Source organism: Chaetura pelagica, unplaced genomic scaffold, assembly GCF_000747805.2.
Source record: "Chaetura pelagica isolate M959 unplaced genomic scaffold, ChaPel_1.0 scaffold511, whole genome shotgun sequence".
Classification (NCBI taxonomy): Eukaryota; Metazoa; Chordata; class Aves; order Apodiformes; family Apodidae; genus Chaetura; species Chaetura pelagica.
Window position 1 is genome coordinate 208,869 of NW_009952161.1, and position 19,168 is coordinate 228,036.

The 19,168-nt window shown below is 40.1% G+C and overlaps 1 protein-coding gene across 1 annotated transcript in view; it reads left to right on the forward strand.

Annotated features, from left to right (window-relative positions):
• The window catches only part of FAM98A (family with sequence similarity 98, member A), a 21,385-nt gene extending 6,520 nt beyond the window's left edge, over nt 1-14,865 (forward strand). Inside the window, exons 2-8 of the mRNA XM_010007256.1 lie at nt 2,587-2,785; nt 4,431-4,565; nt 7,069-7,253; nt 9,649-9,729; nt 11,030-11,146; nt 12,157-12,324; nt 13,819-14,865. Of these exons, the coding sequence (XP_010005558.1) occupies nt 2,587-2,785; nt 4,431-4,565; nt 7,069-7,253; nt 9,649-9,729; nt 11,030-11,146; nt 12,157-12,324; nt 13,819-14,865 (1,932 nt within the window). The remainder of the gene's footprint in view (nt 1-2,586; nt 2,786-4,430; nt 4,566-7,068; nt 7,254-9,648; nt 9,730-11,029; nt 11,147-12,156; nt 12,325-13,818) is intronic.
• The last annotated feature ends 4,303 nt before the right edge of the window (nt 14,866-19,168 follow it).

Below are 19,168 nucleotides of genomic sequence, written 5' to 3' on the forward strand. Positions count from 1 at the left end.
CTGAGCTCCAGCCCTCCCTCCTCTGCCAACGTTCTGCTGATCTCCCTGGTTCTCGTGGTGCCGCCTCGTTGGTGACCCCTCCCCTCTACAGCGCGGCCCCAGCTTTGGGGGGAGGAGGGCAATAAGCCTTCTGAGAGGAGCCAGGGGAGAGGAAACCTCTCCCGCTTCAAGTCGGGTGAAAAGTAATACCGAAAAAGTTGTAAATGGCACAGCGTTTTTTCTTCCCCTGTGCTTAAAAAAAAATGTAGTATAGCGCAGGAAGCTTTTGGTTTTTAAACCAGCTGTTCTGTGAAAATCAGTAAAAGTGAGATATCAAAGGGAGAGCAAGGAGAACATGCCCTGATGTAAGGTTGCATGTCTGAACTGTTGAGGGTTCACACAAGAAGCACTTTTACTGCTGCTGGCTCTATGCAAACAGCTGTATTTACTCACACTGGCCACATTCCCGTAAATCACTCTGTGGCTGGAGTCATTATTCTCCAGCAAAGATTGTGTTTCAGGGCGGAGCTGGTGATGAGAGTTCAAAAGCGTGACAAATAAGCTTCTATTTTGGCAAGGATTTATCCAGCTGAAACTTGAAAAGGGCTCGGCCATGATGCACATACTGTGATCTGCTCCTTTTTTTTTTTTTCTGCCAGATGTTTAAAAGGATATTACTGGCTTGAAGGAGTTGTGATTTGTGCTCCTTGTCTGTGTAATTAGACAGGAAAGTCTGGCTGTTGATTTTTTATGGTCTTAAATAAAGCAATGGAAGCAGCTTAAAAATTCATATTGATCAAGATTGGCAACAGTGATTCAAAAGAAAATGTGGAGGGTGAAAGACAGTATTGGTATTCAACAGTACTGGTTACAACTGGGAAAACTTCTGCATGTGACTAAAGGACTTCTGCTTCTTTGGAAAGACACAAGGTTTAAGGTTTTAAGCTGTGGCAGTAGCTCCGTGATACATCCCAGTTTGACTTACTTTTTTCTAAGCAGATACTGAAGACATTTCTAATCTGTTATTAGATTTATTTATTTTTTTAATAGCATGGCACATCAAAGACTCATTTGTTTCTTTTGGATTTGTGATCAAGGTGTTCAAAAGTGGCCTTCTCCCTTGTAAGTCAGTTTGTTTAGCTATTGAGAAAGCAAACAAACCAGACAGCACAGTTCTACCAAGAGAGGAGTGTAGCTCTAGAACATGGAAGGGAAAGGTTCGTTCCAGTCAGGGATCTGCAGCTGGATTACTGGTGAAGTAGATGTATAGCTGAAGTCATTGGAGATAACAAAGTCAAGATGTCGTATTTGTTAAAGAAAAATTCCAGCAAAGAAGCCTTAAATCCAGACCCTGCCAAAGCAAATGGATTGTCATCACTTCACTTTTACTTTGATCTATAACTGGATGTTTCTATTTTGAGTCCCATGTGTCCTTATAGACGTGTAGGTCTGACATGTCTGTGGGATGAGATTTATACTTGCTGTACTTAAGCCTGTTGGAGTTGTCTGGCCCACTGTGGTAATGCAGTAGGGATGTTCTACACCAGATTACAGCTTCTCATCAGCTGCTAGTGAATTAACTCTGTGTCTCTAATTGAGCTGCCCTGTGGGGTAAAAGTTGCTTTGGACTGTGGCTTCTTAATTTTGGTTGGATGAAGTAACAAGCTGTTACAGTGAAGACCAAACTATTTATGTGGGATGTTAAGCACAAGACCAAAGTGTGGAGAACCACATTTTAATTTGCTCTTCTGAGATTTGCCAGGAGTTGACTGGATTCACTGGGTTGCTGTGACATAGTGGGTGACTTTACCTGAAAGTTGAAAAAGAGGGTTTTCAGTTGTTTATGCTCACTTTTGGATGTCTGCTTTGGGTGCTGTATATCAAAATAATATGATGTGCTTTTTCTTAAATAATGTGGTAAGTTCTGACTTTGTGCTTCTACCTGGTTAGTAAGGCAGTCTTCTCCCTACTCTTCCTCCTCCCCCCCGACAGAGTATCAGTACAAAGATGTCCTGAAGATGACGTCTTCTAACACCCAATCTGTAGACTCGTTCTTTCTTACACTAGGCCTGATTTTGGCTTATTTTGTTTATGTAAAAAGCTAAGTCTATTTATTTCATTTATGCCCATTTAAGAAAGTATTGTTTTTAAAAAGAGAGTATTATTCACTTTTGTAGCATTTGTACTGAAGGCTTTGTTTTGCATGGCAACCCTTTAATGCATTGAGGGGAAAGGATAGAAAAAATGCACTAGTTCAGCAGTAATTATCCAGCATCCTGTAAAGCAGTGTTCAAGAATGATACTTTAGAACTGCAGTTGCCCTAGGTAGGTGTATTGTAAGTAACATCTTCAAGAGATAAAGGCAGAGAACTCGCAGCTGTATGTGATAACATTCTCCAGGGTCAAACTGTTGATGGTGATATTTTGTGACAGTCTCTTTGGCAGCAAGCTACTATGCATGGAAATACTGGGTTTACTTGGATGTTTTCAATGTGCTTTTTCTTACAGCGCAGTGCAAGAATCTTTCCAGTTTAGATGTTCAGCACTGCAGATGTGATGAAGATGTAGCTCTCAATATGTGTGCAGCATAAAATAACTTTATCGCAGGACATCAGTCATTGCAAACTAATAAATTGTGCTTTTGTTTTACTTGTCAGTTACAAAGGTCCATTGTTAGATGAAGGAGCGTTGGCTCAGGCAGTCTCTCATGGAGCCAGTTCCCCAGAATTCACCAAACTCTGTGCTTGGTTGGTATCTGAGTTACGGCTGTTCTGTAAACTAGAAGAAAATGTGCAGGCAACTAACAGTAAGTAGCCATAACTCTAGCACAAACGTGCACTTAACGTGTTCTTGCATGCCATAAAGATTTGGGCTTGCAACTGATAAATCTGTTGTACTCGGGAGAACTGTCTGCACGCTGTCAGGTTACAGATATTTTCCACCTCAAACTTGCCTAATGAACAGTCAGTAGAGGTAATAAGTGAGGATCTGACAGTCTTTCTTCTGAAATAAGCTTTTCCTTTTAATTGTTCAACCACAGAGTTGGAAAAAAAAAAGTTACTGGATGGATTTAAGGAAACATGATCTAACTACAAAAACCCATTTATGAGAACACTTTTATTTCAACACTTGTTTGCAGTTTTGATGTAAAGAAAGACCTACTGTTCAAGGAAGAATTCTCATTATTACGATAACCATATTTCCTTTTTATTGTTGGTTATCTGAACTCTGTGCTTACTGTGTATTTTTCCCTCTCTATGAAACCTTGTGAGGAGTTTGAAAATGTTTGTTTATTATTTTGGTGAAGGAAGCAATCCTTAGTTTCCCAAAACTATTATTTTCTGTCAACTAGTCATAACATTCCATAGATTAAATTGTTAAATTGGTATGACTACCTGTAGTTCAGAATATCTAGTGTATTAACTCATAAGGCCTTTATGAGCTTAGCTTTCAATCTACTCAGTGGCCGAAGATTGCTGCCTTTCACCTCAAAATCTGTTCTTTTCCTTTTTATCTCTTTTTTTTTTTTCTTTTTTTTTTTTCCTTTTTTTTTTTTGATGTGTCCATCCTTTCTTCTTCGAGTGAATTTGACTCCCTTTCTCTTCAACAACACACAACACAGCATCTCACATCTGGTAGTGTAAGGTTCCTACTGTATGTTTTGTGTAAAAATACATTCTAACACCTCTTAAATTCTCTAAATATAGGGATAGAAGGATTTCAACTGTAGTACCATCAACTTCTGCCTTCATTTGGTGTGACTTGAGTTTATAAATAACAGACATTTGGGCTTGCAGTCCTTTTTCAAAAGAAGACAAACTGTTACCTCTCATTTATCACTATTTTTTTCATAACTTAATAAATTCAGACTAGTTTCACTAGTTTCTGACACTGATACCAGTGTCAGCTTTGGCCTACATGACCTCATTGTTCTTGATGATTATTGGTACAAAATAAGATTAATTGAGAAATAGGAGCTTACAAGGTGAAGTAAAACCATGAGAGCTCATCAACCTTATTATTAATGACTTTATCGAAATTATCTAATTAGGGGTTGGATTCTGTGATCTTCAGAGGTCCCTTCCAACCCCTGTGATTCTATGATCTAATATATTTGCAGTGGGAACAGTTAGTTGATACTTAAAATACACTTGTAAAATTTGCAATGCTTTTCATGTCAGTTTTCAGTGGAAAAATTGCCATTGACTGTTAAAGCTGGGAAAACTTGCCAGTGAAGTGTAGTTTGACAGTAAAGAAGAATATCAAGGCCCCAAGCAGGTTGTGCTGTTGTCTTCGAGAAAGCTGAAGAACATGTTTGACTTCCGTTAGAAGCAGCATTTTAATCTTACATTAGCATTGTTTATTTATTATTTTGAAAAGAGCTAACTAATTCTAATCATAGCTAGAGATGCATATGTTAGCTGTAAACAGTTAATTCTTTTCCTTCTAAGGTCCAAATGAAGCAGAAGAATTTCAACTTGAAATGAGTGGGTTGCTGGCTGAAATGAACTGTCCGTATACGTCGTTAACATCGGGAGATGTGACAAAACGCCTTCATAATCAAAAGAACTGTCTCTTGCTGCTTAGTAAGTTAAAAGGGTGCTTGCAAGCACATCAAGTTTTGTGCAAGAATCAATGTTATTGCTTACATTTAATGAGATACTGTTTTGTTTACCACAGTGTATAAAAAGTTACCCAAAATTATGAATTATTTTCCCTTGTAATTTACAGTGTGAGAATGTGGTAGTTTGGGATCTCATAAACTTACCAGTCGCTCTGTGGCCAGTGTATGATGAGAAATATTCTGAGTATTAACCTTTTTCACATTCACTGGAAAAAGCCTGTCCTATTACTTCTCAAAAATAATTTGAAGACTTCTGTCAGGATTTAGCCACTCATCTTTGTCTAGAAGTGTTGTAAAAGTGATGACTAACATCAGGTACTTTATCATTTTGGAGTCCCCACCTTGCTGACTTGCAAGGTGCAATAAGACTTGCATTTTCATACCCTCTGACAACAACTGGAATTGTTGTGAAGAAGATAAAATCTTTTAGCCCAACTCTTAGTTCTTCTGATCATCTCCCTTAGTAAATAACTTCAGTGTTGCTTTATGCTCATTGAAAAGAAACTAGCAGTAGCAACAGTGATGCCTTCTCTTTCCTTTTCCACCCAGAAGGTTTCAATACCTAAACTGTCTTTATTTTTGCTCAGGAAACGTTAGAGGATTAAAAAATAGTACTTAAATTTGGAACAAGTGTGTGATGTTGATTTGCATTTAAAAAAATATAATTTTCACAAGTGTCAGTTAGACATTATAGTAGTAATTTTAATCTGATCTTAATTTCAACAGATGTGTGTGTTTCATTTGCTTTCTTAGTTGCTGCTGATTCTTTAACTTCTCCAAACAGAAATTTAGTTTTGCCCTTAGCTGAGAGGCAAGAAATTAATTGCAGAGCAGGCTCCTGTGTTACAGAGTCAGTCTGTGATGTACGTTTTGGTAATATAAGGCCATGTTCAGAAGCTGAACTCTGGTATCCCATCTGGCAGGAGTACTATGTTTACTGTCAAATTTAAGTGGATGCCAGACTCCTTTTTTGTGTACCAGGATAGTTGCAACAGCTTTCTTTACCTACATTAAGCTAACTTATTAGGTGTCCTGTTATATGTGAGCCATAAAAACATGTTTTTCAGGAAAAACAGAATAACCCTCTTTAATGGAATGCCAGGGTATTTTCCATTTTGATAAAATGCAGCACAGTTTGTCAATTGCATTGCTGGGAGAGGAAAGCACCAAATAAACTTTAATTAGGATTATCTTGGTCTGCAGCAGCACTAGAATAGAATATTAAGTACTGGCATCTGCAAAAATAGAAAGTACAAGAGTTTCAGGTTGGTTCAGAAAAGGTCTGCAAAAAAGAATTGTTATCTGGAGAGTGTGTGTGTCTTAACAGTGATAGACTTTGAAATTTCAGTCTTTGTCTGACTTTGTCAGAGGAGGTTGAAGGTAGTTTGAAAAAAAATTACAATAATTTTATAATGTATAAAGTGTACTGTGTCTTCAGCAGAAGGCATTTTGGAGATGTAGAAGAAATTCTAGAGTTCATTAAAATGCTTTGTTTTTTAAATCTTTTCATGTCTTGATTTCTATAGGTTGTAAACTGCCTTGCTATAGCCATGGATTTACACCCCTGCTTACAAGTCTTTTTTTTAATCAGTGCATTATGTTTTTTCAATCTTTATAAGTAATAATTTATGGTACTGTTATAGTCACTTGATATGATTAGTGGTAAAATTATTGTTAAACCTTTGAATTTTTTCAGTTCAAACTTGAAACTCTGCCAATTACAAGCAAAGGCCATGTGTGCTAAATTTATATCACTGTAGCCTACACCCAATGCTGAAATTTTGGGTGTAGACCATGTTCAGAAATGATGTGATTTTAATATTTTTTTTGTTTGTTTGCTAAAGGACTTAACAATGGTAGGCTTTTCCACTTCTCATATTGAAGAGCACTGCAGGCATTCTAGCTTCAGTTTCATCATTTAGTGCCTTCCTTTCTGGAATGATTATAAACCTGAAGTCTTAAAAGTACTTTAAAAAGTGCGCTTGTTTTTCCACTCACAAAGTAGAGGAGATTCATCCAAGATTTCACTTCTCTCTACTCATTTCCTTGCTTTATGGCCTAGAGCTTCAAGGAGTGCTTGCTTGTCTAGCTTAAAGTGCATGTCCCAGTCCCTCATCCTGCTTACTTCCATGTTCCTAGTCTCCTGTCTTTGCTGGGCAAAGCCTGAAGGAAAAGAGCTATGCTCTCTTGAACTCTGTGATTTAATACCTGCCAGAATCATAGGGATTTTTTCCAGGCTTTAATTAGTTGTACTAAACCTTTCCCCTGTTTGTTGTGTTTCTACTGTTGGGGCAACTGATTATTAGACTCACGAGCGTTCTGTGGATGCCAAAATTATAGCCCCCATTCTTTCTAAAAGAGTCCATTTGCACATTTGTTTATTGTAAGCACTTGAGTTCTCAGTGGTTCTAAAATAATTTAACTCGGCTATATCTGATGCTGAAATCTAATTTTTCTTACCCCAGCATACCTCATCTCAGAACTGGAAGCTGCCAGAATGCTGTGTGTGAACGCCCCTCCTAAAAAAGCACAGGAAGGAGGTGGCAGTGAAGTCTTTCAGGAACTAAAAGGCATATGTATTGCTTTAGGCATGTCCAAGCCTCCAGCCAACATAACGATGTTCCAGTTCTTCAGTGGAATTGAAAAAAAAGTAAGATCCAAAGGAACAAAACTAGAATATTGATGATGTTGCTGTTTTGATGGAAAATCGTTTTGCTGCCAGGGAGAGATTTGCCTCTTGTGAAACTCCAGTGTTTGAGTTATGAAGGAGAGTTAACATGGTCAACTGGGTATGCCAAGAGTCAGGATTTTGAAAATGAATGTCGAGGCTTTTTCCACGCCAAGGCATGAGGTCAGGGACTACTGCTGTCATTGTCTTCTGGGGTGAGGTATTTCTTACTCTGCTCTAGGTTTTAGTGTTGTCACCTGTTGCAGAAGACATGGAATATGCTGAGCGTAGGCCTCAGAAAGAATGTTGGAGAGACATCTATTCCAGTAAACACACCTAAATAATTTTTTCAGAAACCTACTGTTATAAAAATATTTAGGTTTAAAGGTATTTTAACTAAAGTTAAGTTTACACCTTTTCCCTAAGGCTTCATCAATTCTTGTGATTTCACTTATTTTTGTTCCTTTACACATATATATGTTCTTCAGGCTGTTGTAGTTTGGTTTTTGTTTTGTTTTGTTTTTAAATAAGAAATTTACTTAATCTTTGAGTAGTTTTTATAAAGCAGAGAAATGAAGTGGAATGGACCACACACTGCATATGCCAAAGGTAGGGGGACAAAGTTTTTAAGTTACATGAAGTAACTTAACTTGCAGCATGGGGAGAGCAGAACAGCAGAAGAGAGCCTTTAGGAACTTGAAAAAATACAGAAGACTACAAAACTTCCCCAAATGCATTCAGAGAAGTTTTTTTTTTACTAACCTTTTAGTTGCATTGTACTTAAACAAGTACAAGCAACTGAAAATAGTGCTTCATTTCTTTGCAAGAAATCAATTTGGATTGACCTGTTTAAGAAGAGGAGGATAGTTTTCTGGTGGAAATTCAAGGTGTAGATGGAAGCAGCTGATTTTCTTGGTTTTGGTGTTGTCATGGACATTAAATAGTTAGATACATAAGAAAACTGTCCTTCCATTTTCTATAAAAGGTAGAAAATATTCATAACAATGAACAACGCTAGCAAGTTTTGCTGCTGAAAGAGACTCTAAAAATACAGAATACAAAGTAGATAAAAATCTTTTTAATCTAGAAATTTTGTTGTGTTTTACTAATTGAATTTTTTACATTCCAAGGTTAAATAAATGTTATCTCAATTATTTATATTCATAGTTGGTTATACTGAAAAAAACATTAACTGTCCCGATAGCTTAATAAAATGCTGCAGGCTTTTCTAACCTGCAGATTTTTTTAGAAATCATATATAGCTATGGTGCTTACAGCCTGAACACTTCAGATGTTTGTAGTATTTGAGGAGCAGAAAGGAAAGCTGACTAATAACTGAAAAGTCCATTTCACTTTGTAAATGAAAACGCATCACAAAGTTGAACAAAATGGGAAAACTTAAATAACATGGAGTTAAAATTTTATTCCTGACTGTAAAAAGATAGTTCAAGTTTTTTTGTTTTTAAAATAGTGAGTCTTGAAATAACAATATTCTGATCTAGCATGTGAAAATCAAGTTACCTTTTTCCTTTACCTACACATAAGTAGTTCAGTTTGGAGTAGGATCTTTGTATAACTGACTCTTTTTGTTAATGGTACAAACCACATCAAATAAAGGAAGTGCTGGTACTTGAATGAACTGCTACCTCTGCTATTCTGAACGTGCTTGGTTTTAAAAACTTGAAGTTAAAACATACTGGGCTCAACACCTTTGGAAAACCAGGTCACTGGATGCATTACATCAGCTGCTGGAATGAGCAGCCAAGGAAGTAGAAAAATACAGTTTGCAACAGTGGAAAAGTGAAATTTCATAACTCCAAACTGCTTTGATCTCCGCTTTTTGTCACTGCTGCTCTGTTTCTTTCCCTTGAAGTCTTAAGAGATTTTGAGATGGGAAAGATAATGTAAATTATGCCCAAACTTTAAAAATGCAAGGTAGATTTAAATTTTCATATTGAAGATTTTCTCCTTTTGACTGTAAAGAAAGGGCCCTTCTTTAGGTTGTGTTACATTTCACAGTCTTAATGCAACCTTTTTGATACAAGACTGTTTCGTTATTTTTTAATTAAATAGATGATGTGTAGAATAATTCCTCTGTCTTCAAGGGGACCTGTACCTCATGGAATCTTTCTGTGTTAACTGTAGTTCTACTCTATAGTCATTTCTCTTAATTTTTAAGTCTTTATAGCTGAGACTACCAGAAATATAGAACTAGTTGCTTTCTAAAAGTGTGCTTGGTTCTCTGTCCCAGAGAAGACAACTCAATATCGGATATTGCTCTGTCAATGCCTATGACTGTCCAAGAGTCCTTGCCTATAATGTGAATCTTGAAAAGCTAGTTTTTTTATCCAATGCTTATATTTTTGTCTCCTAACAGCTGAAAGAAACCCTAGCAAAGGTTCCACCTAATCACGTTGGAAAGCCTTTATTGAAGAAACAACTGGGACCAGCTCACTGGGTAAGTAGTTGCACGTTTTAGAGATGATTTCCCTTTTTCAGGTATATAAAGTGTTGATCTTGCGTCTATGGGTAATGCTGCAAAATTATTTTTCTTACGTCTTTCTTAAAATGAGAGGACAATATCTTGCAGTATTTTATGTATTTATCGCTACAACTAAAGTTCAGGAACTCAAGAGATCTTAGTCAAGAATCTGTATGTGTAGACACAGCGAAAATTTTCCACAATGAAGGACTTGTACAGTGGTGTTGTTGGCCTGTGTGCTTGTGCAGTAGCTTAAGCCTTCCTCTCCTGCCCCTTGCCAGCGCTGTGTGACCTAGGCTCAATGAGATGGTGTCACATCCCTTTCTGTAGCTTCTTTCCAGCTAACCTGAGGGTCTTCCCATAGTTTCTTCCCCTCCTTCTGTCCTGTTGAAGTAGTCTGCTTCCTTCATAGCCCCTTCTCCAAGAAGCAGCGAGTGTGTAGATGGAAGCTGGGAGAGGTTGTGCAGCCAGGCGGCAGAGCCACAATCATCTCCATCTGGGTTTTGTCACCTGCAGTTCTAAAAGGATGGTGCCTGGGTTAGATACTCCTGCTGCACCACACAAAGCTGTGGCTACTGCTGCAAGACTTCAGGTCTCTCTTGCTGAAGTTTGAAGCCCATCTGTTCCCAACAGTCTGCCCCACCGCCCCCTTCCAGCCAAGCTTTAATCAATACATAAATTTTCCTTAATGGTGCACATCTCAACTATTGTTCTGACTGGGCCACTGTATGCTACCAGGTGTGTTTCTAGTAATGGCTTTTCCCTGTAGGGCACTTTGTTGTCTTGTCTGCATGCAGATTATGCTTTAATCAAGATCTTCTTATAGTACTCTACTTCCTTTTAGTCCTCTGTCTTTGTTTTATCTTTGTCCTTAAGCTTTACAACTTCGCAAGAAGGCAAGGGCACCCTCGTCCCTGCGTTATGTCCTCACATTTCCCTCAGCTTATTGCATGTAGTGTTTTCTCACTTTTGCTTCTCTGTCCTGGTGGGTGTTGAGAAATGCCTTGGCAGTGTGTGCAGGTTTTACGTCCCTTCTGAAAAACAGCTGTGCTGTTAGAAATGGTAGGAAGCTGAATGTGAGGATAACTGAACCTTTGAAGCCTTCGGGAAAATAGTGTCAGCAGGCAGAGCTTTCTGTGAGCCTGTTTGACAAGGCAAATAATTGCAGGCTTAAGCCCTGCTTAGTATTGCTCTCTTCCATCCACATAGTTTATTATCTTAAGTAGAAACATTTTATCTATAATCAATAGATTGTGTTTGCAAATTTCTGTTTCAGGAAAAAATTGAAGCAATTAATCAAGCCATAGTCAATGAATACGAAGTCCGAAGAAAACTGTTAGTCAAACGTTTGGATGTTACTGTGCAGTCCTTTGGCTGGTCAGATAGAGCTAAGGTACAAACAATTTGCTGTGAAGTCCTGGTTGATGGTAATGCTTTATTATAAGTATCTCTTCATTGTTTCATCCTTCATGAGTAAGAAATAACCACAGGAGTTGTTTTGGTTTGAGCTTCTGAAGAAGCTTCTGACAAAGTAAGATGACTAAAAAAATTATACTTAAAACTGATTTGTTGGATTTTAAAGCAGTATATAGAATGAGAAAATAGACTGTGTGTAACTACACCAAAGCCAAAGCACACAGTTACACAGGCTTCTGGAAAACAGCAGTAAGAGGAGATTACTGATCCAGCGCTTTGCATTTTTTAGTTAATATTTGCATATTTGAGTTAAAAGACTGAATTCAAACAGCACTTGAGAGCTTGAGTTCTGCAAGTACCTCCTGATGACTTGCCTTTGACTGGAATTACAAGTGTGAAAAAGTTAACACTGCCTTTTTCTGCAGAGACGGTGTTGGTGATACAAGTGTGGGTCAGGGTGCAGATGCAGAAGGAGGTCTGGGGGCTGGACAAAGTCGTTATTCACTTTCAGTATCTTTTAGACATTACCAGTAATTCATGTAACCATATGACATGCAGGCCAGGTTGGATGGGGCAGTAAGCAACCTGATCTAGTGGGGAGCTGTCCCTGCCCATGCAGGGGGGTTGAATCTAGATGATCTTTAAGGTCCCTTCCAACCCTGACCTTTCTACGATTCTGTTCTGTGTTTGACTGCCCAAAAGTAATAGGGTCTGTGTTGTGTGTTAATCTTAAAATTGTTGAAGGATGTCTGGTCAGTTTAGTCAGAGTAGTGTTTCCTATATTACTTAAGAAATTAATTTGAGAAATGCTAGGTTTGTTGCAGTGATTCTTAGTTACAAAGTGGTTATCACTGTTCTTATATTAACTTTTGTTCTATTTGCATTTGTGTCTTGATTCTTCAGTGTTGGTTTGATTCTTTTGATGAGGTGTCCTATTGCTTTCCTATTACTTAGCTCACTAGGTTTTGGTTTTCTTCAATCCAACAGAGTCAAACAGAAAAACTGGCTAAAGTTTACCAGCCAAAACGTGCCCTCCTATCTACTAAGTGCACTGTTTCCGTGGCAAATCTCTTGGCAGCACGGCAGGACCTGTCAAAGATTATGAGAACAAGCAGTGGGTCCATCCGAGAGAAGACTGCATGTGCCATCAATAAGGTACCTTTGGTGACAAACGGCTGGTTCTGCTATGAATTATTTAAATACTTTGAATGTAGTAATTGTAGGATTGCAAGTGTAATTTGGAAATGAAGTATGAGAAACTTTGATGTACTCCGGATTATGTATCAGTGCATTATGTGTAGGTTCAGAGTGCCCCTTCTTAGGGGTGGTAAAAAAATGCTGAAATATTTTTGATTGCTTTCAGTGGGAGTAGGCCTTCTCTGTCTTACCAGAATAACTGATGTCATTATGCAGCTGCTGCTGAATTCTGTCACAATATCTAAAATAACATAGATAGGAACTGTTTCTGGTGTATGTAAAATAGAATATATTAAGATCACAAAGGAAGGATCTCGCAGGATAGATTCCAATGTGTACACAAACAACAGAGATTTTAGTCAAGTGTGTGATTTTACTCGTGACATAGTAGGAATATGATTTAGACTAAGCAATGTATCTTGTTTCAAAAACTAGGATTTTACAGAAGTAATAGGCTCACAAGAGTGCATGTGCTGAGCTTGAAGTTCAGTAGCTGGGTACATCAGTGTACTTGGTACTTTAAAATTTGTGGGTGTACATGCATGCTTTTCTGCCTTCTGGGTGCCAGCTATGTTTCAGGTGAAGTTCTAATTAATTTAGGATAGAATGGTGCTGTGCTGATTTGACCACACCCCTTCCACCCTAAAGAAATTTTGCACCTCTTTTTAGGGTAGTTGGAGTGGAATGTAAGAAAATAAGTGGAAAGACAGGTGTGACCATCATCAGACTGTGTGTATGTTTTACTAGGAATGCAGTGCTGCCCTGCTGCTGATTCATCCTCTGTCAATTCCATTATAAATATGAAAAGTTTTCCAAGCCAGTAACATAACAAAGTAACCTGCTTCCACAGAAACTTCTATATTATATAATTTTACAACTTGAAGCAATGCACATGTCCCATTTTATGTCTCACTAATTTTGTAGCATCACAGCATCCTTAGACAGGTAAAGGCCTCTAAAGCCTTGCTCAGCTCTGATCAGTGCTGTCTGACCTCTCTTTGTTGTTGTGTTAGGTTTTTGTTTGTCCTTCCTGAAAAATAAAAATCTTTGCACTTGGTTCACCAAGTCAATGGCTTCAGCAACTCAGAGCACTAGTTAGGGGAGAGTTTGTGTTACGCTGAACTTGTGGGTGTTTGTGATAAGCAGTCTGCACTCATGAACAGTTTAGTGAAAGACTGTGTTGATGCTGCCTCTACTGGTGTGCCTACTGTTCGAACAAAAAACAAGTCTCCTGACTTGTTAGCAGTGCTCAGAGTAGTAGATAATCCCTGTCTTAATTTTTCTTAATTGGAGACAAAGGTCTGTCGTGTTCAAAGAGGCAAAAGTTTGCCTTGATGAAATCCTCTGAATGTGAGAACCCTTGAGCAGCTGCTGTTTGTGGTATGTATCAGGAAATGTGACTTCCGCGAGGTGTTAGAGCTTCCCATGTCAGTTCTCCCTTTCCCTTTGCAGGTGCTAATGGGCAGAGTGCCTGACAGAGGAGGAAGGCCCAACGAAATTGAACCGCCGCCTCCTGAGATGCCACCGTGGCAGAAAAGACCAGAGGCTGGTCCGCAACAGGGCGGCGGCAGAGGAGGAAGGGGAGGCTACGAATCCTCCTATGGTGGGCGAGGAGGTTATGACCATGGGGGTCACGACCGAGGAGGAAGAGGAGGCTATGACTCATCATATGGAGGGCGAGGAGGTCACGAACGAGGAGGTCATGAACAAGGAAGCCATGATCGAGGGGGACGAGGAGGACGTGGTAGTTACGATCACGGTGGCAGAGGAGGCGGCAGAGGAAACAAGCTTCAAGGAGGTTGGACAGATGGTGGAGGTGGTGGCTACCAGGATGGTGGCTACAGGGAGAGCAACTACAGAGATGCAGGTTTTCAGACGGGTGGCTACCACGGTGGTGGCGGTGGTGGCTACCAAGGAGGAGGCTATGGTGGCTACCAGTCGTCGTCCTATTCAGGAAGTGGCTACCAAGGGGGTGGTGGTGGTGGCTACCAGCAAGACAACAGATACCAAGATGGTGGGTCCCACAGTGACCGAGGGGGTGGGCGTGGAGGAGGGAGAGGTGGCCGTGGTGGTCGTGGGCGTGGAGGACAAGGAGGAGGCTGGGGGGGCAGAGGGGGGCAGAACTTTAATCAAGGGGGGCAGTTTGAGCAGCACTTCCAGCATGGAGGTTATCAGTATAATCAGTCTGGCTTTGGACAAGGAAGACACTTCACGAGGTCTCCGTCCTATTCAGGAAGTGGCTACCAAGGGGGTGGTGGTGGTGGCTACCAGCAAGACAACAGATACCAAGATGGTGGGTCCCACAGTGACCGAGGGGGTGGGCGTGGAGGAGGGAGAGGTGGCCGTGGTGGTCGTGGGCGTGGAGGACAAGGAGGAGGCTGGGGGGGCAGAGGGGGGCAGAACTTTAATCAAGGGGGGCAGTTTGAGCAGCACTTCCAGCATGGAGGTTATCAGTATAATCAGTCTGGCTTTGGACAAGGAAGACACTTCACGAGCTGAGGCTGCTAAAAACTTGCTTCAGCAGAGCTCATGTAATAGAAATCTGGTTTCAGAGGCCTGGCTTAATCTCTGCTTGATTTAGTACCAGTTTGTACATGGCAGGTAGAATCTCTTTGGGTGGGATCTTTTGCCTTGAGCAAAGTACAGCTTCCCGTAGACTTCTCCCTGTCACCTCCACCCCCCACCTGTCTGAATTAAATGCCTCATCACTACCCACTGCATTCTAAACATCAACTAATAACCATGCTATTTAGATGTTGGACTGGTTTCCTCTGCTGAAAACACTGTAGTTCTGAAGATACCTGCTGTGTTTGCCTTAGAGAACTATCAAGACCTGTCTGGTCAAATTTGTCTCTTACAGTACACAATAGAACTTCTGCATTTTTCCCCCTAATCGTTGTCCAATTACATGTTCTAAAACCAATTCTGAGTGTTCTTTTTTGGCTTGCTGGCCTCCCATTTTAGTCACAAAGATATTGCACACAGGTGTTCACACGCACAGTGAACTCCCTCTGACAAACAGGTTTTTTGTCTGTTATATGAGCTCTAATGTGGATGCCGTGTTGGTAGCCTTATCTCTTGCTAAACAAAGTTTTCCCACCTGCTCAAATCTGAAGACTTGACTGCCACCAAAATCTGCAAAGATCATTTAAAACTAAGCTAAATTGTGACCCGATAGTGTATGTAGGCCTGTAGTTAGGTGTAGCAATTCAAACTGACTTGCATCCATCCGAAACAAGTTGCTCCTCCTCCAAACCTATTTTTTGCTTGAAACCCGCTAGAAGAAATGACAAACTGAAATATATTTTATTTGCAAGTTAATACCACTGGCTCAGCAAATCTAGGGCAATTTGTTTTGGGGGTTGTCTTTTTAAAGAAATGCACTACAGCCTGGGAAAATTAGTTCCTGCCTGGAGGAAGCCCTTTTATTATTGCTGCAGAAAACAAAGCCTGGCTGAGTTTGATGTTCTGATTTATTTTTTTTTTCTTTACTGAAAGTTACATAATGCTTCTTGCTGGGTTTTTTGTGTGTACATAAACATTGTCAAGCTGTGAAAGAAAATGGCTGAAGGTGTGCTGTTGTATAAAAGGTGAGCAATAAAAGTTACCTGTATGTTCCTTTTGCTTTAGGGTTGTTTTGTTTGGGGTTTTTTTCTTGTTAGTAAAAAGCAGTTGATGAAGTAGCTGGAAATTTGTGGAGATTTTTGTCTGCCTTATCTATTTTACATTTTTGTCTATTTTAGATATTGTAGTTGTCACAGCCATACTGTGCATTCTTCTTGCTGAGAAGCTGTTAGAACAGGAGCAGATGGGAGGAAGTGGTCATAGATTTCATGGCATCATTAGGATGGTTTGGGTTGGAGGGGACCTTAAAGATTGTCTAGTTCCTACCCCCCTGCATGGGCAGGGATACCTCCCAGTAGACCAGGTTGCTCAGGACCCCATCCAGCCTGACCTTGAACACTTCCAGGGATGGGGCTTCCACAATTTCCCTGGGCAACTTGTACCAGTCTCTTGCCACCCTCACACTAAAGAATTTCCTCCTAACATCTAACGTATCTTCAGTTGCTCTGAGCTTTGTTCTGTTTCTCCCTATGAACTGGTGTAGCAGCACTGTCTCTCCTGGGCATCACTGTATGAAGTTATTTTTAGTTGTGTGAGCACCTGTCTCCCAGGTTATGCTCCTGTATGCCATGTGAACATGGGCTGCTGCTTCTGGGAATTCTCCTGACCCTGTCCTGCTTTGTGGAAGGTGTGTTCCTTGCTGCTGTGCTCAGTTCTCTGTAGCAGAGGCCATGCTGGTGGCAAGATAATCTGGCTACTTGAAGTGCCCTTGGAGCCGATGCAGACAGGAGGAGTTTCTTGGAATACAGAAATAAAACGAGTGTTTGGGAGAATCTATGTAACGCTGGCGTTGCTGTAATTCAAGCTAATCACATAAATAAGCTGATGAACATTGTTTAGAATTGACTTCCCTGTGTTCCCTTCCATGATAAGCCTGAAGATATGTTTAATTTATTGCGGCCACTAGGTGCTGCTGGTGACTCGCAGGTTGGAAGTGAAGGACTTCATGAAAGGCACTTGGAAATTTGACTTGACATCTCTTCTAACTTTTTTCATGTTTCAAACCAATTTAACAAGCCTCACGAGGGAGAAGTTTTCCATATTGAATACAGGTCTCTGAGGGTCACCAATATAGATCTATCTCAGCATAATACAGTTCAGATGATGAGCATCTAAAAATGAATGTTGCTGCTTCTCAAAGGTATTGATGGTTTCTTACGTGGGATGCTCCAGAGAAGATATTTCCCTTGTGGGAGAGTTATACCTTGTCATGAGCATTAGCTGGTGAATAGCTGCATTCACGCTAAAGTAATTAGTGGGGCTTTTAAGAATTAAGATTCCTACAGCTTAGTCAGTCCTAGACTGCTAAAGGTAGGGTGACTAACAGTTAAAAAGCCTTTTTGCTTGACTGTAATATCTTCAATTTGACAGCTTTTGCCTTTTTTCCACACTGCTCCTCACTGTAAAGAGTCTGGTGTTTTCTGTCAGTGCATTAGAGGGCTGCAAGCTTGTTTCCAGCAAGAGGGAACCCAGGAAGCTTTTTGGAAAGCCTCAGGTTGAGTTGCAGCAGCACCATCAGAGACTTTGTTCTGCACTAGTGCTGCTCATCTCTCTGCAAGGCTACAAGTGTTGCTGCAGTGGATAGATAGTCTCACTTCTGCACACTGTGACATGGTGAAATGATGCTGGAGTAGGGTAGGAGCACAAGGCTTCTCCTTCCCCCCCTTATTCCAGCTAGCTTTTTCTCCTAAAAATATGTTGCTTCCCCTCCTCCCTCTCCTCTGACTTTGGGTAAGATGAGTCCCACTTCATTGCTGGTTGAGGAGGAAAGTGTTTTTTTTCTTAAAACAAAAATAGATATATCAGAAGGTGGCAAAACAGGAGGCTTTACTCTTCTAACAGGAAAGAAAACTTTGCTCCTGCCAGCTGTTGTTGTTTTTCTTTATTGTTTCCTCTGAGTGCACTGTGACTTCTTTGTTCTCCAGAGAAAACAAGCTTTGTATATGTGAAGAGAGCAGCTTTGATTAATGAAAGCAACAGCCACTGCTTTGTTTTTGTCTGTATGATGCTCTGATATTTACAGTTTTCCAAACATTATTCCTGTTGCACTGGAAAGAATCTCTTAACTGGAAACTGGGAGAGATGTGTTGTGGAGATTTTTAGGCTTGTGATGGATTGGATATATGTGCTCAGTTTCATTGTGTATCATGATGGGAAGCAGAATTCCAGCAGATTCAGAATGCAATTAAGCAAGCAAGCATTTGTACAGGAGAACAAAGTGTTCTTCCTTGTAACCACTCTTGCTTTTCCTACTCTTCTTCCACAAGCTTTAGGCATCTTGTTATGTTTTCCCATCTGCCTTTCTTTTCTTTAGCAACTTCTATTTCCTAGAGGCTTCACTTTCATTGCCCTCCCATTCCATTTATTAGGCAACCCTCTCTTGAGTGTGGCCATTGTGCAGTAAAATAACTATGGGGAGTGGGACACACACTTCTTTCCCACATCAAACACAATAGTACCTGACTTAGAATACCATGATCTGTATCATGATCACAGCTGAATTTTTCTTGCAGGTCTAAGAAATGGATAGGAATGTATTCCTTACTGTGTGCAAAACCATAGCACAACAAGGGAAAGGGCATCACTTGGCCCAGGAAGCCTTTCCGATGTAGCTTTTCCCTGACTGGTTTATCAGCCTTAGGATTGGTGTTGGCTGATAATCCCTAGTTTGCTTAATGAGATTCCTCCACTTCTCTAGTCAGACCCCTCAAGCGTGTGTCTCAAGGTGATGTGTGATGTTCCATTACAGCTGATGTCCTCCAGAGGGGCTCCTCTAGCTATGGATTAGACTTCTCAGTCAGAGCATGTGGGTAACCTGCTGTAATGTGATGAGGACTTGGACTATATGTGTCTCCATTAAAGTGCTATTTGCATCTGAATTAATTAAAGTAGCAAGTGCCTTGACCAACCTGTGGCCTAGTTACAAACTCAACACTTAGCAGTCAAATAACTAAGATAGAACTAGGAAGAAACGAGAAGCAAGATTCGTGTTAGTAGACAATTGTGAGAAGTGGCTGGAGCTTGAAAAGTCCTGTGGTTTAGAAGTATTCCCCTTAATGGGTTATGCACCTGGGAAATGAAAATTGAACTGTGCTAAGTGGAAGAGTTAAGTGGAGAACACTAGGAGTTAATTCAGCTCCCTGTTAGATTAATGAAAGCCAACACACAAAAAGCCCTT